The 24,748-nt window shown below is 38.5% G+C and overlaps 1 protein-coding gene across 3 annotated transcripts in view; it reads right to left on the reverse strand.

The window, feature by feature from the left end:
- The window catches only part of ZFR (zinc finger RNA binding protein), an 84,421-nt gene extending 60,684 nt beyond the window's left edge, over window positions 1-23,737 (reverse strand). Inside the window, exons 1-2 of one of the 3 annotated variants that reach the window (XR_002825428.1) lie at window positions 23,559-23,736; window positions 23,176-23,275 (exon numbers count right to left, since the gene is read on the reverse strand). Coding sequence is in view for 2 of the 3 variants with exons in the window: in XM_004385226.2 (XP_004385283.1) it covers window positions 23,176-23,275; window positions 23,559-23,595 (137 nt within the window). In the remaining variant the exon portion in view is untranslated. Of the gene's footprint in view, window positions 1-23,175; window positions 23,276-23,558 lie in introns of all 3 variants that reach the window. The other 2 variants (XM_004385226.2, XM_023739488.1) reach the window with 2 other exon arrangements.
- Window positions 23,738-24,748: the final 1,011 nt, after the last annotated feature.

Raw genomic sequence — 24,748 nt, forward strand, 5'->3', positions numbered from 1 at the left:
AAAAAAGAAAAAAGGTCCTCCAAGGTCGAGAAGGGAGAGTGTTGACATATTGTGGGGTTGTTAACCAATGTCATAAAACAATATGCGTACTGACTGTGTAATGAGAAACTATTTGTTCTGTAAACCTTCACCTAAAGTACAATTAAAAAAAAAATTAAAAAAAAAAAAACAAAAAACCCAGAAGTAAAATAAAACCAAAGGGTGTACCAATGATGGTAGCATGCCATGGGCTGGAGTGCATGATTAACTTAATCATCTGCACCTGATGTACGAAAATTTTCAGCAAAACAAACAGGTAAACATATGAAAGGGAAGCGATGAGAAATTTAATGAAGAAAGAATTGACAGAATTTGCTCTTCTCTGTGCCTAAAAATTCCAGTTGCCAAGGATGACACCCAAGATTTAGGCGGGTGATATTAACAGGTGATTGGCCCACAGACAGAAAACTAATTGGAGTCTGTTATAATGCTTGCTTTAGGTTAACAGGAATTCACTGAAGATAGTTTTCTGTAAGTGAGAAAAGCACTTTATCATTATATTCATCACTGACAATGACTTCAACTTAACTAAATGGGATCTCCTCAAATGCACAAAAATACATTGTTTTTCATTGTACCTCAAGTACCTAGCGTGATGCCTGGGATATACAAAAGTGTAGTGTTTGTAGTTTGTACAACTGTTTGGGTTTGTTCGACTGAATATAAGTTTCAAAGTCACTGCTATGCTTATTTTCTCTGTTGATACATTAAAATTATTGGTTAATGTAAATAAAAAATTTAAAAAAAGTACTCCAGCAAAACAAGAAAGAAAACACAGGATCCTGCAGTTTTTCAGGATAGAAGTGAAGAGAAAGTTCAGGTCAGCAGCTGTGCAGTAGGTTGGAGAGGAATGGGTCTAGACCGGCCCTGTGAGAAAGATGTGCAGCAAAACCTTATGATGAAGACACTGACAACAAAATTAACAACAACAACAAAAAAGATTAATCAAAGATTTTAGGAAATATGAAACTGCTCAAGAAAGGCATGATCCTGGTAAAAGATGTCAGCTGAACAATTAGGAGGGTGTTAAAAAGGAAAAATTCATTTGAACTTGAGTCTAGGAAGATTCTCTTTTAAGTGGCAAAGGGTTGTAAAAATAGAGCACAAAAGGAATTATAACCATACAACAACTGTATTTCACTCCACAGTAAATATTCTTTACAAGAAAACCTGGTTAGCTATGGCTGCTAACCAAAAGATTGGCAGTTCGAATCCACCAGGTGCTTCTTGGAAACCGTACGCGGAAGTTCTACTCTGTCCTATAGGGTTGCTATGGGTCACATTGTAATAATAAGGAGATAATCTCCCGCTTTGAAGTTTTAGAATCAACCTAAATCCCATAAGACAAACTATGATTACATAACATAATGTAAATGTTATTACAAGTAAACGACAGCTTAAGTTGTGAGATAAGATGAGAGAAGAGGGGAAGCGGAGAGCAAGAGTTCCAAGATTCTTTAGACAGTACAGAGTTCGTATCTATCTTTGATGTAACTAGAAATGGAGTGTATTAAAGTAAGAGAAATAAGAGTAGCTGTATCACTGTTTTTGAGAGTTAACAAAATCGCTGAGTGTCCTGGAATACAGATATCTGGGTTCATGGAGTTTAGGTAACCCACTCAGGCCACCCGCCCTTAGGTGTCCTTTTGAACTTTGAAGGAACTGGTTCCTTGGAGTCACCTTCAGGACAAACAACAGCCTGGTAAGCAGTCTTAGTGGTGACCATTTGGCCTTAGACTTCAGGTTCTTTTGGAAAATTAAATTATCTACAAGAAGCAGGAACCAGGGTCCGACTAGAGGCTGTGTTTTAGAATGCAGGGGGTGGTTCCTTGGTGATTGTTTTTGTAACCTCCAGACCCTGAAACTCTGCCCTGTCTTTGATGTTGTCTCATGATAAATTAATGTAACAGTGACTATATAACCTCCTGGTGACTGGCTGATTAGAATCATATCTACTCACAATAAATATATTCTTAGTGCTTCTCTAAACATTTAGGTTTTTGGCAGAGAAGAAAGAAGAAGCAAGAGATGTTAGCTGTTGTTAGGTGCTGTCGAGTCAGTTCTGACTAATAGAGACCCCATGTCCAACAGAAAGAACTGCCCAGTCCTGCGCCATCCTCACAATTGTTATGTTTTAGCCCATTGTTGCGGCCACCATGTCAATCCATCTTGTTGAGGATCCTCCTCTTTTTGCTGACCCTCTACTTTACCAAGCATGATGTCCCTCCCCAGGGACTGGTCCCTCCTGATAACATGTCCAAAGTACGTGAGATGAAGTCTTGCCATCCTCCCTTCAAAGCAGCATTATGGCTGTACTTCTTTCAAGACAGATTTGTTTATTCTCCTGGCAGTACATGGCATATTCAATATTCTTCACCAACACCATAACTCAAATGCGTCAATCCTTTTTCGGTCTTCCTTATCCACTGTTGAACTTTCACACGCACACGAGGCGAGTGAAAATACCATGGCCTGGGTCAGGCGCACCTTAGTCCTCAAAGTAACATCTTTGCTTTTTAACACTTTAAAGAATTAATTTGCCCAATGCAATAGCTGTTTCATTTCTTGACTGCTGCTTCCATGGGCGTTGACTATAGATCCAAGTAAAACTAAATTCTTGACAACTTCAATATTTTCTCCATTTATCATAATGTTGCTTATTGGTCCAGTTGTGAGGATCTGCACAAGACACAGGATGTACTAAATCCTAAACTATGACTGTAGGAAATAAAATTATGTATAAATGTTGATAAATTAAGAAATAATAAAAGAAGCATGTTACTTAATGATATGGAAGTTAACACCAGAAGAAATAAAACCAGACTGTGTTAAGGGTGGGGACCTCTGGGAAGTGGAATTGAGAGGCAGGGAGAAGGAAGGTAAAGGGAATGTTTTTTATTATAAGCTTATATACTATTTGATTTTTAATTATATATCACTCTGATTGAAAAAAATGCATAAAGGTATTGGAATAGAATTCTCATATTAGCATCCTGAATGACTAGCAAATCAACTGCAAATTTTAATATTCTTTTCTAGTTATTCCAGTGGGCCCTGGTGGCACAGTGGTTAAAGTGTTCGCCTGCTAACCGAAAGGTCAGCGGTTTGAACCCACCCATGAAAGATGTGACTGCTTCCATAAAGATTTACAAGCCTTGGAAACCCTATAGGGCAGTTCTACCCTGGCCTATAGGGTCGCTATGAGTTGGAATCGACTCAACAGAAGTGGGTTGGGTTTGGGTTTTTACTCATTCCAACTCTATTCCACATTTCTAGTCTCAGTCTTACCCTATACCCAACTCTTGCCCCATTTTTAGTGTTTTCAAATTTCATTAATATGCCCTGGTCTTAAATTATGCTAAATTAAAATACCTTATGTGCAAAAAATGGTTGGCCCACTGTCTGGAGTCTTAAAAGCTAGCTAGTGGCCATCTAAAATTCATTGATTGGTAGGGAGCCCAAGGCTGAGTAACGACAGTGTTGACATGTAGTTGGGTTCTTAACCATTGTCATAGGGCAATATGTATACTAACTGTTTAATGAGAAACTATTTTGTTCTGTAAACTTTCATCTAAAGTGAGAACAGCAGCACAACTGGAAAAAAATGTAATCGACATCACTGAATTGTACATGTAGAAATTTTTGAAATGGTGTATCTTTGGCTATGTATATTTTCACCAAAAAAAAAAAAGGTCCTCCAAGGCCGAGAAGGGAGCGTGTTGACATGTTGTGGGGTTGTTAACCAATGTCATAAAACAATATATGTACTGACTGTTTAATGAGAAAATATTTGTTCTGTAAACCCTCACCTAAAGTACAATAAAAAAAAATTAAAATAAAATGCATCAATTGGTCCCAACACACATGGAGCAAAGGAGAATGAAAAACACCAAAGACACAAAGAAAGTATTAGCCCAAGAGACAGAAAGGGTCACATAAACCAGAGACTGCATCAGCCTGAGACCAGAAGAACTAGATGGTGCCCGGCTACCACCAATAACCGCCCGCACTGCCCTGACAGGGAACACAATAGAGTGTCCCTGACACAGCAGGAGAAAAGTGGGGTGCAGAACTCAAATTCTAATACAAAGACCAGACTTAATGGTTTGACTGAGACTAGAGGGACCCCGGAAGACATGGCCCCCGGACTCTCTGTTAGCCCAAAACTAAAACCATTCCTGAGGCCAACTCTTCAGATAAAGATTAGACTGGACTATGGGACATAAAATGATACTCGTGAAGAGTGTGCTTCTTAGCTCAAGTTGATACTTGAGACTAAATGGGCAGCTCCTGTCTGGAGGCAAGATGAGAAGGCAGAGAGGGTCAGGAGCTGGTTGAACGGACACGGGAAATCCGGAGTGGAAAGGAGTGTGCTGTCACATCATAGGAAGAGCAACTAGGGTCACATAACAATATATGTGTAAATTTTTGTATGAGAGACTAACTTGAATTGTAAACTTTCACTTAAAGCACAACAACAACAAAAATATGGTTGGCCTGTATAAGATAAATGGTATCTGGTAACAGGGAAAACATTCCACTAAACTCCTTTACTTTCTATATAACACTGGTTCTCGAAATGTGGTCTAAGGACCCTTAGGTATCCCTAAGACCTTTTCAGGTGGTCCACAAGGTCCTCCTGTTTTCCAAATACACATCTGTGTAAGCCAAACTGTCTTCATATATTTCAACATAAACAATGTATCACAACAGACTGAACACAGAAGCAGATTTGAGAATCCAACTATATTAATTGAGATATTATTAAAAAAAATGTAAAACAGTGCCACATTTCTATTATTTTTATTTTTGGCAATTATAGTTATTTTTCATAAAATTTTTCTGTTAACATGTAACGATTTTATTACCATTTTAAAATGAATTAACATTTTGTATGAGAAAAGTAAAAAGTAAATAAAATGAATTATTATTTTTTAAAAACTCTCAATTTAAAATTTTAATACAGTAAATACCAACAGATATAACTCACATAAACAAAAGCTCTTTGGAGTTCTCAATAATTAGAAGTGTTAGAGGAGTCCTAAAACCAAAAAAGGGGCATTGGTTGTTCAGGGGTAGAATTTTCACCTTCCACGCTGGAGACCCAAGTTCGTTTGATTCCTGGCCAATGTGCCTCATGTACAGCCACCATCCTTCTGTCAGTGGAGTCTTGAATGTTGCTATGATGCTGAACAGGTTTCAGCGAAGCTTCCAGACTAAGATGGACTAGAAGGAAAGGCCTGGCAATCTACTTGGAAAATCAGTAGTGCCTGAGTGGCCAGAGCCCCAAGTGTGTTGCCTATAGCCGCAATATCCTTATCTAGGGCTCCAAGTCTCCCTCCAGTTTACCCAGTGTGCTGTTGTACCAATACCACTTTCTGTGTTAGCAGATATATGAAAAGCACTGGGAAGCAATGGCTTAACGTTTGGGGACTCCCAAAAGAAAACACCAGAGTGGGTAAATTAGGAAAACACCTACTTCTCCCTTTAAGGCTCTGGGTAAAGCAAAAAAAGGTCTCACTTAAGAATTCTTAAAAGAAGCTAGCCTTCCCCTAGGTTTGGAAGCTGGAATTGACATTATCTGGGTGACCGGGAAAACTCCAAACCAAGATGTCAATTTAATATGATTACAGACTGAAGTTAGTTTAATATTTTATGACAGTGCTTCTAGGTTCCACAAATTCATTCCTCTCTCTAAATGCCACACATGATATTCCAAGAAACAGGAGATCTCAATAACAAAAAAAGCACACACAAAAAAACAAGGAACAAGCAACTATGGCAAGAGTCTTCAGAATTAGAAACAAAAAACCGAAAAGACTACAGGTATTAAAATTCTTGGATACAGAATATAAAATAAGTAGAGTTAAAGAAGCAAAAGAGACTATCAAAATTAAGACCAAGGAACAAGAGATCAATCAAAAGTAAGTAGATAAATTTTTAAAAGATCAAACAGAACTTCCAGAAATGAAGTGTTGTTAGGTGCTATCGAGTTGGTTCCAACTCAGCAATCCCATGTGACAGAGCAGAACTGCCCCATACGGTTTTCTTGGCTATAATCTTTATGGAAGCAAAGTGCTGGTCTATCTCCCAAGGAATTGCCAAAGTTTTGGTTAGCAACTGAGTACTTAACCGCTGCTCCTTCAGAAATGAAATATAGTATACAAAAAAAAATATAATCAGAAGCTCAGAAAGGTATTAAATAATTACATAGTTGGCAAAAAACTAGTGTACTAAAAAAAAAAAAAAAAATCACCCAAAATACACACTGATAAAGAGATGAAAAATATTTAACTATCTTCAGATTCAGGAACCCCACAAACTCCAAGCAGGATTAAATAAATAGAAATTCACATCAAGACACATCTAAATGAAACTATAAACACCAAAGACAAAGAGAAGATCTTACAAACAGCTAGAGAAAAAAAAAAATTGCCTGCAGAGACTAAGTGACAACTTCTCAAGAAAGAGGGTAAATTAAAGATATTTTAAGATTAAAAAATGAATTGTTACTAGTGGACCCACATTAAAGAAAATTCTGAAAGATTTACTTTAGGAAGAATGTAAAGGATCTCAGAATGAGCAAAAACAAAAAAGTAAATTTAAATAATGTTTTTGACTATGTAAAATAACAACAGTATCCAACAATAACTCGTTATGGGGTTTACAAAATCAGGAGGGGATACAGATCAAAGCATTTTAAGTCCTTATGTTGTTCAGGAGAGTAAAGGTAACAACTTTAGACCAAGTGAAATATTCATGTTGAATGTCTAGAAGAACCACTATATAGTAGATAGAAGCAGAATGTTTAATTTCTAACCTTGTAAAGGGAATGAGAGGGGAAAAATCTCAATCAAAAATATGTAGATAGCTTCTGTTACTCAAATTCTTAGATGTGCTTTTTTTCCCTCCTGAAAACCATGCTGTATGGGTGCATTTGTTGAGATTTTGGATAAAGCGGCAAAGTAAACTGATAGACAAAACACGTTTTCTTTATAAGGCACATAAAACAGTCTGACTTTTTCATTAGTCCAAATTTAACGCTCAACATTGTTGGGCTTTTCTATTGTGGCATTTTATGTATCTACAAAATTACTGACAGACTTAACTTCTTCAAATTAGGTTTAATACTTTATAACGCTGCAAAAGATGCAAAATTAAATTTCCTCACAGAATCACCCCAGAGACAAACCACCTTTAACTATTCCTTGTACTTGATATTGTAATGCATGCTCCTTTACAATACTATTAAAACAGTAACTGTATCACTGCAGTATTTTAGAAGAAATTTAAATTCAAGTTCCATTTCTTCTTAAATACTAGGAGATACAAACAAAAACAACAATAACCAATTCTAGAATTTCTAGCAACTCACTGGATTGATGGACTATGGGAGCGGGGTAGGGGGAGCTTATGTATTGTATGAAAACTGTTAATAGTTTTCTTTAACCTTCAATGAACCAGAAAAAATAGTCATTACCATGTACCATCTCGGATCATTGGACCACTGACATTTTTTATATTTTTAAGTAATTTGACAAATTTGTGTAAGAATAAAAAACAAAACAAAACAAAACCCCGTTGCTGTTGAGTCGATTCTGACTCGTAGTGACCCTATACGACAGAGTAAAACTGCCCCAGAGTCTCCACGGAATGCCTGGTGGATTCGAACCGCTGCCCTTTTGGTTAGCAGCCGAAGCTATTAACCATTATGCCACCAGGGTTTCCTACATAAGAATAAGGGATAATAAAAGATAAATATTAAAAAATTATAATAAATTAAATATAGTAAACTCAAATTTTTATTCCATACTGCCCTGGTTTTTCAAGGTACACACAACCAAAATGGATCATGTTCTCTACTACAACTGCTCGTCAACTTTCATGCATGAACCTAAAATATATCCATCTCATTTATGCTGATTCCAGATTTCACATATATCTCTAACAGGTTCTAGCTCAGCATTACTTCTGGTTCTTCTCCCTATACTTGCCTCATCAAAATGCAACACTTAAAAGAATTTGTTGAAACGCTTCATGTCTCACATTTTGTTGAAGAGAGGACGATAAATCATCTCTACTCCATAATTGTAAAACATTTTCAATTTTAGATTTGGAATGATCAATCTAGTGAATCTTTTCATTTCTACACCATCTAATTTTTCCAATCATCTTTGTATACACACCAGCCTTCAGCATTTGCCCAGTAACGAACCATATCAAGTAAATTTTGGTTCACAAAAATCATAATAGATGAAAGAATTCTGCCACTATTCTTTCAGTAAAATGGGATGTTCTGGTTTTTCTCACAGTACACTGCATGATAAAGCCTTTCCTACTAAATGACAAACTGGATGAGAATATCATACTTCCTTTTGGTCCCAAGAAATATATTTATCACTCACTGATAAACATACAAAGTGAGATTTAAAAAAGCACTCAAAACAGCCTCTTACCACTTCAAGTCTGTGTTTACACTCAAGGTTTTTTGTTTTGTTTTGTTTTTTTACAAACAGCATGAGTATTTTCAGGAATTTCTGGATTTTGTAAATGTGGACAAGGAATTATAGACCTGTATGATAAGATCAGGAAGTCCTCTGAATATAAAGTTAGGATAAAAAGATATTCTGAAAGAAATGGATAGCCAATGAAGGACTTTAAGCAGGAGAGTGTCGTGATTAAATTTACATTTTAGAAAGACCATTCTGATAACAAGGAGCCCTGGTGGCACAATGGTCTTGAGCTAGGCTAACAGAAAGGTCAGCAGTTTGAACCCATCAGCAGCTCCACAGGAGGAAAGACCTGCGGATCTGCTCCCATAAAGATTACAGTCTAGGAAACCAAACCCTATGAGGCAGTTCTACTCTGTCACATAGGTCCATTATGAGTTGGAATTGACTTGATGGCACACAACAACATTCTGATTACAGTAATTAAAAAAAAAAAAAAGAAAAAAAGGACTGGGAATGGTTGAGACTGGGGGCTCAAGAGAAGCTGTAAAGCCATTTTCACAAATCATAGCATTCTTTGCTGTCCTGTGTATGGTTATCATTTAAAGGGCTTTCATTATTGAATCTCCTATCATAAAAAGGTGTTCATGTTTCTTCAAATCTATTTTCAAAGGCATTCTTTGTTCATACCAATGTACCTCATTATATGCAACATTAATCTTTTCCCAGAAATAAAACAGGAATTAAAAAACTTATTTTCATAGGCATAACTATGTCGCTGTTATGTTCCGTTGAGTGAATTCCAACTCATAGCGACTCCACAGGAGAGAAAAGAACTGCCCCAAAGGATTTCCTACGCTTAATCTTTACAGGAGCAAACCGTCAGGTCTTTTCTCCCTCAGAGGGGCTGGTGAGTTCGAACAGCTGACCTTTCAGTTAACAACCAAGCACTTTAACCAACGTGCCACCAGGGATCCTTTAGAGGCAGTAAAAAGATCAGTGGTTGCCAGGGATTGCGGGTGGGGGATGAATGAACACGTGGAGCGCAAGGCACTTTTAGGGCAGTGAGACTATTCTTTAATGATACTGTTATGGTAGATACATGACATTATGCATTTGTCAAAATCCACAGAATTGTACAACACAAAGAGTGAACCCTAATGTAAACTATGGATTTTAGTTAATAATGTACTGATATTGATTTCATCAATTGTAACAAACATATCACACCAATGCAAGATATTAATAGGGGAAACGGGGAGGGGGAAAGAAGGGACATACAGGAATACTCTATTTTCTGCTCAATTTTTCTGTAAACCAGTAACTGCTCTAAAAATAAAGCCTATTACTTAAAAAAATTTTATTTCATCTGACTGAACAGTCTTTCTGTAGCTCCAAATGAGATTCCAGTTTTCCTCTAAAATTCCCATTAAAATTATACCAATAATTTGGTAACTGTATCAAATCCTTAATCCAGCCTCTTTAAAGCCCTAATACTGCTGACTACTTCTCTATCCTCTTGTTTTTATGACACTACATTCTCCTGGCTTTCTGTCGAACCATTATGTTTTTCTCTATGGTACAATCTTAGAGATGATCCCCAAGTTTATAACTATGGTTCTATTCTTTCACTCATTCATCTAAAAATGCTTATTAAGTACCTGATGCACTGCATTTTCTCTGGTTCACCCATACTCAATTCTAAGCAAAGATCACCACCAGATGGATAATATCCAGATATACATTACGAAACCTGTATCACCTTTCTGAGCTTCACTTCCAAATGTCCACTGAATAGCTAACATTGATGGGGATACAGTACATTCCAGGTACTGGTCTGAGTACTTCATAAAAATTGAATTCTCAAAATAATACACAATGGAGACTATAGAGGCTCTCTTGAATGCTGGTAATGTTTTTTTTAATCCGAGAGCTAGTTATACAGGTGTGTTCAGTTTATGATATTTCATCAATATACAGCCGCTTCTCATTATTTGTGGATTTCGTATTTGTGAATTCACCTATTCGTTAAAATTGATTTGTAACCCCCAAGTCAACACTTGTGGTGCTTTCATGTCATTTGTGGACACAAGCAGATTGGCAAAAAATTCGAGTCATATGACACACACATTCCCAGCTGAGGTGGAACAAAGCAATGCTCTGCCTTCTTGTTTCAGCTCTCCCACTGTAAACAAGCGTCCTTTCTGCAATCTATTTAGTGCCATATTTTCCACATTTTTATGCATTTTGTTGATTTCACTATTTAAAATGACCCCCAAGCACAGTGCTGAAGTGTTGTCTAGTATTTCTAAGTGCAAGAAAGCTATAAAGTGGCTTGTGGAGAAAATATGTGTATTAGATAGGCTTTGTTCAGTCATAAGTTACAGTGTTGTTGCTTGTGTAAGTTCAATGTCAATGAATCAACAATTTATAAGGTGTCTTTAAATGAAATACACCTAAAGCAAGTTATATATCATCAGATGGCGAAAATGTTGTGACCAAAGGCTCACACGAACCTAACCCTGTATTTCTCCTAGAAGCAATGGTTTAGTATTTAGTTCAGCATTTGCAGCAACTTTATAGAACACAACTACTGTGAATAATGAGAACCAACTGTAGATATTATACTTCAATAAAGAATTTTTTTGAAGTAGGGATTAACATTATCTCCAGTTTTTACGGATGAATAAACTGAAGTACCAAGAAACTGTCCAAGGTCACTCAGTAGTAGTTGATGGAAACAGGATTCAGACCATCCAGTCTCAATCACATGCAATTCACACATTTATGTCTTGGCTCAACACATTTCCTTTGTCTAAAATAACCTTCCCTCCACTGTCAGAATTAAAGACAGTGAAGTCTACCTCTATCTCCATAGTCAGACTCCTTCAATTCTCCATTTTAGTATTTTGTTAAAACTCAGTTATAACCATTATCATTGCATGGTTATTTGTAGGTATATCTGTCCCCACCATTATCCTTGAGAGCTGGGACTATGCTTACTGCAGATGCTCATTAAATATTAAATAAGTGAATTACTCCCTACTAATATATTTCAGTATACAGATTATGAGACTAATATTAAAACAAAGCAAAAAAGCCCAATAAGAGCTACACTGCACATGCTCTTTCATGAAACACCAGAAGTGCTGAACTAATAACAATGACCCTAAATCTTGTATCCTGACAGAGTGGCGCCAAGGAAAATTCATGGACAAGCACAGTAGGTGCACTCCTCACTTTTAATCAGTAGATTAAAGATGTATCTAACTAATTCTAACATACTTCGTCAATTACTTCACTTGGTTAAGTCCAAGGATTGTCTTCTGATTAGTCTGATGGCTTATTTCCCTGAGTGATAATCAGTGGTGTCACTACGGTTGCTGCCACCTGTGTGGTAACTCATGGTGTCACCCCTCTATGGACCTCCTCCCATACCAGACCATACAAAATCCTTAGTAATGTTTTTTGTACTAATTTTACTCATAAATCATAATTCCCGTTTATCACTACTCGTTTTCCTTTACTATTTCATTAGGTTCACAAATAATAATCATCACAATACTGTAGCTAAAACATCAGGATATTTGACAAAATTAGCAATTATAAAAACCCCGCAAACCTCTGAAAATAATGCCCTGAGATAATCTTTAAACCTTCAACAAAAAATACCCCCTGTAGTCACCTTAAAACAAAACAACAGTTTAACTAGTAAAAAATGTCTGCCTTGACAAAGATTAGACTGGACTATGGGACATAGAATGATACTCGTGAGGAGTGTGCTTCTTAGCTCAAGTAGATAGATGAGACTAAATGGGCAGCTCCTGTCCAGAGGTGAGATGAGAGGGCGGAGAGGGTCAGGAGCTCGTTGAATGGACACGGAAATCAGGGGTGGAAAGGAGGAGTGTGCTGTCACAAAATAGGGAGAGCAACTAGGGTCACATAATAATGTATATATAAATTTTAGTATGAGAGATTAACTTGAATTGTAAACTTTCACTTAAAGAACAACCAAAAAAAAAAAAAAAAAAAAGTCTGCCTTGAGCATTATGCTCTTTTAAGAACTTATGGGATCAAACTGACAAGAGCAACTTGAAATATTCAATAGGAGCCTTAGGGGGCAGTGAGTTTATGTTAATGAGGGAGGAACAACTCAGAAAAGGGCAGTTGAGAATAGTTGCACAACCTAAAGAATGTAATCAATGTCGCTAAATTGTACATGCAGAAAACTGTTGAACTGTTGTGTTTTGCTGTGTATATTCTGAACAACAAAATAAATACAATTTAGAAGAAAAAACAAAAACCTCACGTGACAACCAAAAAAAAAGATTATAGCCACAAAAACCCTACGGGGCATTTCTATTCTGTCACATGGGGTTGCGATGAGTTGGAATCGACTTGCAGCACCTAACAACAAGAACAACATAGGTGTGTGCTTTATGGTTTTCAGAGAAAGCTTCCCTGTTCAACTGGTCCTGTCCACCCATCTGCTATGAGGTGATCAGGAAGGGAATTATTAGACCCAAATTACAGATGACAAAATTCAAACCTGGACAGGTAAAAGGATTTACCTTCAGAGAGTTATTTAAAAACCCTGCCCACACAAAACAAAACAACAACAAAAAAAAACAGCAGCAATGAAAACAACAGCATGTGCTTGTAGTGATTCGAACTGGTGCTACAATTAGAAGGTTCGAAAAGTAAACTGCATAAAGTTTTAGCCTTGTAGGTATACATGTTTAAGCTGGGCTTACAAAAAATGTTTTTGTTGTTTTAACTAACTACAGGGATATTTTTACTGACAGTCATTTTGGTGTCACCTCCTTTGACAGTGTCACCCGCAGCAGTGTGCATTCAGTGCACCTCCCTGGTAACACCACTGGTAACAATTTGTCTGATTTTCTGCCCCACTCCCCACCCCTTTCAGGGACAATTACCTCTAAACAGCTATACAATCTAATCCAATTTCCCATGAAAACACAGGTCTAGCTCTTGGATCTCTAATTCAGTGATCTATTTGTCTATTCCTGCACCAATACCATATTTCCTACTAATAAAGTTTTCATCAACAACACTGAAAGTTGGCTCTTTGAAAGGATTAATAAAATCGATGAACCACTGGCCAAACTCACAAAGGAAAAGAAGATGCAAATCACAAAAATAAGAAATGAGATGGGTGACGTTACAACAGAATCAACTGAAATAAAAAAGATAATAACAGAATACTGTACTCCAACAGATTTGAAAACCTAAAAGAAACGGACAAATTTCTAGAAACACACCACCTACGCAAACTAACACAAAGTGAAGGAGAAAACTTGAACAGACTCATAACAAAAAAAGAAACTGAAAAGACCATAAAAAAAACTCCCAACGAAAAAAAACCCTGCCCAGACGGCTTCACTTAAGAATTCTACCAAACATTCAGAGCTGACACCAATTCTACTCAAACTATTCCTGAACATAGAAAAGCATGAAATACTCCCAAATTCATTCTATGAAGCAAGCGTAACCCTGATATCAAAGCCAGGCAAAGACACACTACTAAAAAAGAAAATTACAGACCAATATCCCTCATGAATACAGACACAAAAACTCTCAACAAAATCCTAACCAATAGAATCCAACACCATGTCAAATATCAATTGATGCAGAAAAGGCATCTGATAAAATCCAACACTCACGCCTGCTAAAAACTGTCAGCAAAATAGGAATAGAAGAGAAATTCTTTGACATAATTAACGGCATATATAAAAAACGAACAGCCAACATTATTCTCAATGGAGAGAGGCTGAAAGCACTCTCTTTGAGAACAGGAACCAGACAAGGATGCCCTTTATCACCACTTTTATTCAATATTGTACTGGAAGTCCTAGCCAAAGCAATAAGGCAAGAGAGGGAAATACAAGGCATCCAAATTGGTAAGGAAGAAGTAAAACTATCCCTATTTGCAGATGATACGATCCTATACATACAAAATCCCAGACAGCTACAAGAAAGCAACTGGAACTAATAGAAGGATTCAGCAAAGTGGCAGGGTACAAGCTAAACATACAAAAATCAGTCGGGATTCCTCTACACTAACAGAGAACTCAAAAAAAGGAAACCAAGAAAATAATACCAATTATGATAGCCCCCTAAAAGATAAAATAGTTAGGAATAAATCCAAGGGATGCAAAAGACTTACACAAAGTAAACTATAAAACACTACTGCAAGAAACCAAGAAACATAAAGGGAAGAATATGCCACGCTCATGAATAGAAGACTTAACACTGTGAAAACATCAATATTACCCAAAGGGATCTACAGATCTAATGCAATCTCATCCAGATTCCATTAACATTCTTTAAAGAGACGGAAAAACTAATCACTATCTTTACATGGAAAGGAAAGAGACCTGGATAAGCAAAGTACTACTGAAGAACAAAGGAGGAAGCCTCATACTTCCTGTTCCCAGAAACTACTATACACCCACAGTAGTCAGAACAGGCTAGTACTGGTATGACAACAGACACATAGACCAATGGAACAGAATTGAGAACCCAGAAGTATATCCATCCACCTATGGACAGCTGATCTTCAACAAAGGGCCAAAATCCGTTACATGGGAAATATAGTCTCTTTAACAAATGGTGCTGGCACAACTGGATAACTATTTGCAGAAAAATGAACAGGATCCATACCTTGCACCATATACAGAAACTAATTCAAGATGGATCCAAGACCTAAACATAAAAGCTAAAACTATAAAGATCATGGAAGAAAAAAATCGCATTTTTTCACAACAGCAATGCTGAAAAGACAGCATTATTCACAACAGCAAAAAGATGAAAACAACTTAGGGATCCTAATTTATGGCATAAATAGATTATCAAACATAACTAAAAATGCATTAAGCAGCAGCAGATAAACTAGACAACTGGGACCTCCTAAAAATTAAACACTTATGTGCATCAAAATACTTCTCCAGAAGAGAAAAAAAGAGAGCCTACAGACTGGAAAAAAATTTTTGGCAACAACGTATCTGACAAGGGACTAATCTCTAAAATTTATGGAAAACTTCAACACCTCAAAAACAAAAAGACAAACATCCAATTAAAAAGTGGGCAAAGGACACGAACAGACACTTCACCAGAGAAGACATTCAGGCGGCAACAAATACATGAAGAGATGCCTGTGATCATTAGCCATTAGAGAAATGCAAATCAAAACGACAATGAGTATCATCTCACCCTTGCAAAAATGGCAATGATCAAAAAACAGAAAACAACAAACGCTGGTGAGGGTGAGGGGAGACTGGAACTCTCATATGCTGCTGGTGGGATTGTAAAATGGTACAACCACTATGGAAAACGGTATGGTGCTTCCTTAAAAACTTAGAAATAAAGATACTTTATGATGCAGCAATCCCACTACTAGGTATATATCCTAGAGAAATAAGAGAGTGACACGAATAGATACATGCATATCCATGTTCCTTAAAGCATTATTCACAACAGGAAAAAGATAGAAACAACCTATGTGCCCATCAACAGATGAATGTATAAACAAACTATGATACATACACACAGTGGAATACTATGCAACTTAAAGAATAACAATGAATCCGTGAAACATCTCACAACATGGATATACCTGGAGGACATTATGCTGAGTGAAATAAGTCAATCACAAAAGGAGAAATATTGCATAAGATCACTATTATAAAAAGTCAACAGAAGGTATATACACAAAAAGAAACCTTCTTTGGTGGTTATAAGGAATGGGAAGGGGAGGGAGGGAAAATCACTAACTAGATAGTAGACACGTATTACGCTGGGTGAAGGGATGTCAGCACAACATGACCAAGGCAAAGGAAGACACTGTGAGGAATGCAAGAGTAAAAGGAAAAAAGGGTAAATAATATTACATACACAATCCTGCAACAACAGTATTAACAATAATTTACGAGTGGATACACGGGTAGATAGGTAAGCTGAACAGGTGTGGGATGGCATTTGGGAGTACACCCACGAGCACATATAGGAGGTCTGGCAAGGATATTTGTACATACGTATTTGTATGTGCTGCAAATATATCCACATATATAGTAGAGCACACAGGGGCAAAGTTATCAAAACTTCTTGTTGTTAGGTGCCATTGAGTCGATTCCGACTCACAGCGACCCCTATGTACTACAGAACGAAACACTGTCCAGTCCTGTGCCATCCTCACAATCACTGTTATGAAAACTTCTCAGCCATAACTAAACACCTTGAGGGACTGGGTCAATGGGCTTGAGGGCTTAGGACCATAGTGTCCGGGAACATCTAGGTCAATTGGCATAACACAGTCTAGGAAGACAATGTTCTGCATCCTACTTTGGTGAGTAACGTCTGGGGTCTTAAGAGCTTGTGAGTAGCCATCTAAGACACAACTATTGGTCTCTTCCCGTCCAGAGCAAAGAAGAGTGAAAAAAATCAAAGATTTAAGGAAATGATTAGTCCAAAGAACTAATGGACCACACGAACCACAGCCTCCAGCAGCCTGAGACCAGTAGGACTAAATGGTGTCCGGCTACCACTACCAACTGCTCTGATAAGGATCACAATAGAAGGTCCTGGACAGAGTGGGAGAAAAATGTAGAAGAAAATTCAAATTCATAAAAAAGACCAGACTTACTGGTCTGACAGAAACTGGTGGAACCTCTGAAACTATGGCCCTTAGACATCATTCAAACCTGGAACAAAACCGACCATGGAGATCACCTTTCAGCCAAACAATAGACAGGCCTATAAAGTGAACAATAACACCCGTGAGAACATGCTCCTCTGAACAATCAACCATATGAGATCAAATGGGTAGCATTTGCCCCAAAACAAAGTTCAGATGGCAGGAAGGGGCAAGAAAGGCAGGCGAATGAATGGAAACGGGGAATCCAGGGAGGAAGGGGGTAGAGTGCTGTCACATTGAGGGGACTGTAACTAATGTCATGAAACAAAATGTATATTAATTGCTGAATGGGAAGCTAATTTGCTCTGTAAACTTTTACCTAAACCACAATAAAATGTTAAAAAAATAAAGTTTTGACATCTGATAATAAAGTCCTTATAATTTCTACAATACCGTCGTGACTATTTTTGGACAAATACTCTTTTCACTATAAACGTTAGAATCTTTAGTTACCTCAAAAACCTTGTTGAGACTTTTACTGGAATTACATTAAATATACAGATTACCTATGACAGAATCAGTAACTTGATGGTATTGGCTTTTTTACTCCATGAACATAGCTCATCTTTGTCTTCTTATGTGATCTTTACATACTAATGTATTTTTCCCATAAAGTTTTTGCACATTCCAGTAGTTTTATTCCTAGTTACTTAAAATGCTTTGTGGCTATACATAAATATGATTTATTTAAAATTTAATAATTCAGTATTGCTGAAATAGGAATGCTACTGATTTTTCCCTGATCTTAGATGCATAAAATTTGCTAAATTTACTATTACTAGTTCTTACATTTTATCTGTAATTTATAATAATCATGTTGCCTGCAAATAAGTTTTTCCTTCCTTCCCTATGAAACCGAAAATAATGCCTAACAATCGATATTCAAGTATCTACTTTTTAAACCATTCTTTTGCTTTGGGATTATTAGACTCTCTATATCAAGGGTACAACAAACATCAACCAACAAGTTCTTTTAAAATCCTTAAAGCATTATTATTCAAATCTCTATTTTATAGGAAACTAGCACTGGTAGAATGTCTACTGAAAATAGGCACTAGGGTAGGGAGTATTACAGTTAATCTTCACCATAAGGCATGTTAGGTGAGGAAACTAAATCTTTGAAAGGTTAAATGATTTGGCCAAGTGGCTGAGGGATGAAGCTAGAATTCAAATCCCAAGACTGAGTAGTTCCAAATTCATGCTCTTTTTCACTGTAATACACTATAAGGCACTTTACAAAAGCAGCCAGACATAAAACTTAAACATTCCATACTGACATATTCCTATTAAAAACATATACAGGATATATCAATATAACTAAAAATGCTTTTGGAAAAAAATTTAATTATCTCAAACTCATTCACGCAATACGCATCCTAAGATCTCTGATTCAACAATGAAAGAGCTGACATAATTAGCAGCTGCAATAATTTTTTTGTAGAGTCAGTAAATTTCCATCATCATGGTTTCAAAAACCTGTTCACCTGGTTTTTTCACCTTCTCAATAATTAGTCCTTTTCAACTTTATTATTGTTGCTTTTATTCTTTCCTTCAAAACACAATATTCTTAACACTATATTTCAAATAAAAGGAAAAAAAAAAAAAGAGAGAAAATGCATTGGCTAATAAGCCTACCCAAATTAACTCTTAGCCTATCCAACTTATCTTAATTACGTGAAGAGATACTCCTTTAGGACAGTTATCTTGAAGACATCTCAAGAATCCATAGATAAGATGCCTTCTTTTTACTACTGTCCAGACAATAATCAAAATCCACTTAAACATTTATCATTTAACAACTTTTTTTTAAGGCTCTAAGAATATGGGGCAAACTATTTTGCATATTTATGCATTCTTTAAAGTCTTGAATTAAACAAATATAGCCATGAAATGGTAAAAAAGTTTTGTCAGATTATTAAGTCAACTTTATTGAAGGTAGAATAACATTCATACAGCAATGACACACCAAAAGTTACACAGAAGACAAAGAGAACTAACTTAATTAACCACAAGCTAAAGATTTATGATATCCAGGTAAGAGACAATTATCTTCACTAGGAAGGGAGGAGGAGCCCTGGTGGAGCAGTGGTTAAAAGGCTTGGCTCTTAAAAGAAAGGTAGGCTGTTTGAACCTACCAGCCGCTCTGTAGGAGAAAGACGTGGCAGTTTGCTTCCATAAAGATTACAGCCTTGGAAACTCTATTGGGCAGTTCTAACCCTGTCCTATAGGGTCGCTATGAGTTCGAATTGACTAGACAGTGGGTTTTCGGTTTAGGTAGGCAGATGACAAGGAATTAGTATGTCCAAGGTTTTTCTTAAGAATGAGTATAAGGAAACTAGCTACAGGCTGTTTAAAACTTCTGAAGAAACTGTTACGTCCTATTAATGGTGGAATATAATGAGATTACTATATTTTCTGAATATGCCACAAATTCTCTTCAAAAACTGAAGCACTCCTATAAGAACTTCTGTATTACTGTCAATAAAGGAATGTTAAAAAAAAGATTTTCGATCCTATAAAACTATGAGGAGGTTAATTTTTTCCACTGAGAATTCTTTCCTCACATTATCTTTGCTATCCTAAAGTCTTCATAACATAAAATAGCTCTTTTCTAACATTTATTATAAACTAAGGTTTGTCTGTCTAATAATAAACATATCTTCCCATACAAAAAAGGTACTCTACTTGGTAGGTTAGCTACCCAACCCAGCTCCCTTTCTGCCATGAAACCATCTCTATAGTTTTCACTATGCCCAAGATCTGCTTTGTGCTGCACATACCCCCAAATGTGACATTCTGTCAGAAACATATACATATAAATACAAATACTAAAACAAAAAAAACCCCCAAAATCCAAAATTTTAATTTCTTCATTTCCAAGGGTTTGGAAAAAAGCACATGAAAGGTCAGAAAATGATTACATTTGCAACAGTAACAAATAGCATAAGCTTATTCACTTGCCTTAAAAATACACACAGAGGAAGAAAAATACTTAGTAGCCAATGAAACTTGTGACAAAAGTGATTTAGAATAAATGCTTACTTCAAAATGTTTAATATGTATTATGATAAAAAATTTGGTTAATCTTAAGTTAATAATAACAGAACTTTATCAGCTAGAACCTTAATCTTCAGTAAGCCATTATCAACCTCAAATATTAACAATCTAAAAAGTCTAGATTTAAAATAAATTTAATCAAATGCCGTACATAGCCATAACCAAGAAAATTAAGAACTAGAATTAAATTTAGACATAGAATGTTTACTTTCAGTTATCTGTTATTCACTGGAGCTGTGGTGGTGCAATGGTTAAGCGCTCAGCTGCTAACTGAAAGCTTAGCAGTTTGAACCCACCCAGTGAGTGGCTCCTCGGAAGAAAAGATCTTGTGATCTGCTCCCTTAAAGATTACAGCCTAGGAAGCTCTACCAGGCAGTTCTACTCTGTCGCATGGGATCACTATGAGTCAGAATCGACTTGACAGCATCCAACATCTGTATTCAATGACAAATGAAGCAACTCATACACAGCATCAGATATCTGAGTCTGAGATATCTTAAAAAAAAAAAAAAAAAAAGCAAAGCAAAGCAAGCCTTGGTCTTCCACCTCCAGAAGTTACATCCTAAATAGCCAGGAAGAAAAATTAGCATAATCACATTTTTTGCATATGTTTTTATTATTGATGCTATTTTGTTCATCTCCCTTTAACCAAAGTATTATTATTAGTGAGCCTGATTGGTTGCCATTAAATGCCCACAATTTTCATTTAGTACGAATACAAAGGACAGAGCTGCATAACAACTACTGCATAAATAGGTAACGTCAAGACTAGTCTTTTCTCATTAGTCATATGTGTATCAGGCCATTTAATAATCTTGGATATTATTACATTTTACTGAAACTTTTGGAGATTCAAAGCCATAGAAAAATTATGTACAGAAATTCTGCAATAGTTTCCTATATAGGAATAAAATACATATATGTACATATTATATGAAAAATGATTATCCTTCAGTTGGCATTTCCTCCCCTTATTTCTATTTGTAGGTCCACATTTAGAAAAAATATCTGAAAACAGACACAAAGAAGAAGCCCATCACTTCATCAGTAAATAACCAGTTAATAATCCAATTAATCTATCACTCAGCACACACCGAGAAAATAGAATAATACTTGTGCAAAAAACCCCGAAAATTTCTAATGGTTAAATACAGCCTTTTCTAGAACACACAGTACTTGGTAGCTTATTTATGGGAACAGATGCTGACTAGCTATCATATATCTCTCTTTTCTCAGAAAAAGAAAACAGCTTGATTCTCTCTTTCCTCATGAAAATTATCAGCCCTAAAAGGGTTTATCAAAGTAGATAAAACTTCCTTAGTTGAAAGCAAACGACTTTTTTTAATGTCTGAAAAGCCCCCAAATTTTGCTGTAATAATTGACCATCTTAGTCCTTTTTCTGGAATATAAGCCTCAAGATAAAAAAGACTTGTAAAATGCCACAGGTATTTAAAGTATTTACAAATTAGTAAAATACCAATTTCATCAATAAAATGCACACTTTACATGTCAACATCTCTTAAAATCAATGAGATCTTAAGCACTGTGTCATATATTAACTGGCAGTGATTTTTTTTCTTTTACTGGTACATAAAATAATAGTACCTCTTACAATCAATGGCATCTCAGTATTCTATGAAATATGGTAACCTTCTTTCTTGGAATGACAAGTTTTTAGCAAAAAGGATATTTAGCCCAATATCTCATTCCATATACAAGGAAAATGAAGGCCCAAATAAGTGATGTCCCAACGCCATAAAATCACTACCAAGAGAGACTGGAATACATATCTTCTGGCTCCCAAGAACGGCCTTTCCATTACATCATCTACCTCCTGAAGCAAATGAGGTAAAACTACTACTGTACCTGGGTTTGACCCATAGCTAATATACCTAATACGTACAAATATCCACTGTGATACCTATAAAACGCTTACCACTTACTTAGGAGCCATGTATGCTTATGGCCTGAATCTAAATAGACCGTGTTAGATTGATTTGAAAGTAACCGCGACACCACCAACAAAAAAATCTAGTTTTTTTTTTTTTTTAAGTCTTTGGTAAAATGTATCCTAAACTACAGACACTTCAGAAATGAGCGCTTCCCTTAAAGTAGAGAGACAGAAATATCACAAGGTGCGCTTCAATGGCTCAATACAATCTCATTATGTGCCCACCAGCAGCCTAAACGCAGTAGCTAAAACAAGGCCGTGCACTCAATTATCAGCACTAGAAACTTCGCACATCTTTTTCAGTCCGACAACTACACAATTCACAGGTGGTTGGTACGTTTTACATCTCTACTTGGAAGGAAAACGAAAGGAATCCAATGAATGCAGTGACGCCCGCAGCTGGTTTGCAGGACTAGCAGTGGAGGGCCAGAAGCCACAGGACGATGGCGAAGGCAGCCGAAAAAGCCCACGTTTCCGGGCTCAGGGGGCTGAAGCACCGGGCGATTGGAGAACCAGAGGCGACGCCGACGGGGCCTGCGGGCCTTGCGCTTCTGCACTCCGCCCTCGATGCCTTCGCCCACCCTCTCCACCCAGAAGTGGGAGGAAGGTACGAGTTGGGGACTGGACAGGGGTAGGCGGAGTCTGGGGGGACAGGGTGCCTCGGCCTCTGTTCCCTCCCCTCGGCCTGCCTGGTGGCGGTGGCTCGGCACCGAGGCCGCAGGAGGCCATTTTGGCTCCGGTGCCGACGAAGGCCCCGGCGGCCCTCCACGTCCTTTAAAACTCCGCGTCTCCCTCCCCGCCCCCACGGGGCCGCTCCCCGCCGCGGGCGGGGCGGAAGGGCCGGGGCCGGGACTGTCGGGGGCCGCGGATCCGGGCCGCGGGTGTGGGTGGCGCGCGGGGGCTGCCGCGGGGGCGTCGTGTCGGCGGGCAGGTCGGGGTAGAAAAGAGGGCGCGGGATCCGTTACCTATATTGGGCCGCAGCCGCCGCCGCCGCCGCCCCGCTGTGGGTGAATCCAAAGTAGTTGCCGGTCGCCATTTTGGCATCTTCCCCCAGCCGGCTGGGCACTGCGGCGGGCACGGAGAGTCGGGTCCCATGGCGGGAGGCGAGACGCCGAGGGGCAGACACGCCGAGGGAGGGAAGGGGAGAAAGAGGCGCCGTGAGAAGCCTCCCTCACCGGGCCGCGGCCGCGCCGCCTCCCCCTCCCGCTTGCACTCCCCCACTCACTCGCACGCCCCGGTGGCGGCCGCCGCCTCCTCCCCAGGGCCAGCCCCAACCCCCGCGCCTCCCCGCAGCCCCGGGCTGGGGAAAGGGCCGGGCACAGGCCTTGGCGGGGAACATTATACTCACCATAGGTGAAAGAAACTACAGGGCATATGGGAATCATGGGCTCGGGCTGCTGCTGCTGAACTCTGAACTCTCACCCGCTGCCTCCCTCCTCTGCCCCGCTCCTCCTCGGCGGAGAACAGACCGCCGCCTCCGGGTGTACTGCGCAGGCGCCGCCGCGCTCGGCATCCTGGGAGCTGTAGTCTTCGCTGCCTCGGCGGCTTCCGCGGGCGCGTGCTGGGGCCTCGGCATGGGCGGGCGCAGAGGGGCGACGCCCGCGGAGGACAGCGGGCCTTGCCTTCTCCCAAGTGGTAGTGATAGGGAGCTGCACGGGGAGCGATGGAAGGCCGTACAAGGAGCACCTAGCTGAGCCATAGGGTAATCAGTGATTAGAGAGTGACGTCTGTCAGCCTTTCCTTCTGACTTTTCACTCTTCTTTCACTTTCGCGTGTGCATTTGTTCTGTACCTTTCAGTCTTTGTCACCCATTCACTTTTCATCCGAATTTGAGCTGGACTAATTAGGATTCTTCCTCATTTCCCGCATTCGCTTCTTGTCTTCATCCCCTAAAGTAGGGAGGAGAGGAAGAGGTAAGTTTTACAACCCTGAAAAGAATGGGAAATCTCTGCTATTCTACTTGTCCGAAAGCACGCCTTCAAACACCCCCCCAACACACCTCTTCCCACATCCCCTCCCGCACCCACACACACTCGAGTCATTCAACGTATATTGACTCCCACCCCTACAAGGTGTCAGGCACTCTTCCAGGTATTGGAGATACAGCCATGAACACTAACCAAATAAATCGAAAATATGTCAGATGATGATTGGAGCTTTAAGGATAAAGAGGTCTAAAGGGTAGAGAGAAGGAGTAGCTGTTTAATGTAGGGTGTGGTTAGCACCGCCGCTTTTGCTTCTGCAGAGTCCTGAAGGAAGTAGGGAAGAAGCCCTATAGACACTTAGGTGAAGAGCAGCTAGTAGAAGGACCTAAAGCTGGAGTATTTTAGAGCAAGAAGGAGGCCAGTCTGTCTGGAGGTGAGTTAGAGGGAGATCAGGTCAGAAAGGTCCTTGGGTACCAGATCTTGTGTGATGTCTTAGACATCTAGTGCTGCTCCGACAGAAATACCACAAGTGGATGGCTTTACAAAGAGAAATTTATTCTCTCACAGTCCAGTAGGCTACAAGTCAAAATTCAGGGCATCAGCTCCAGGGGAA

This window comes from Trichechus manatus, unplaced genomic scaffold, assembly GCF_000243295.1.
Source record: "Trichechus manatus latirostris isolate Lorelei unplaced genomic scaffold, TriManLat1.0 scaffold00135, whole genome shotgun sequence".
Lineage (NCBI taxonomy): Eukaryota > Metazoa > Chordata > Mammalia > Sirenia > Trichechidae > Trichechus > Trichechus manatus.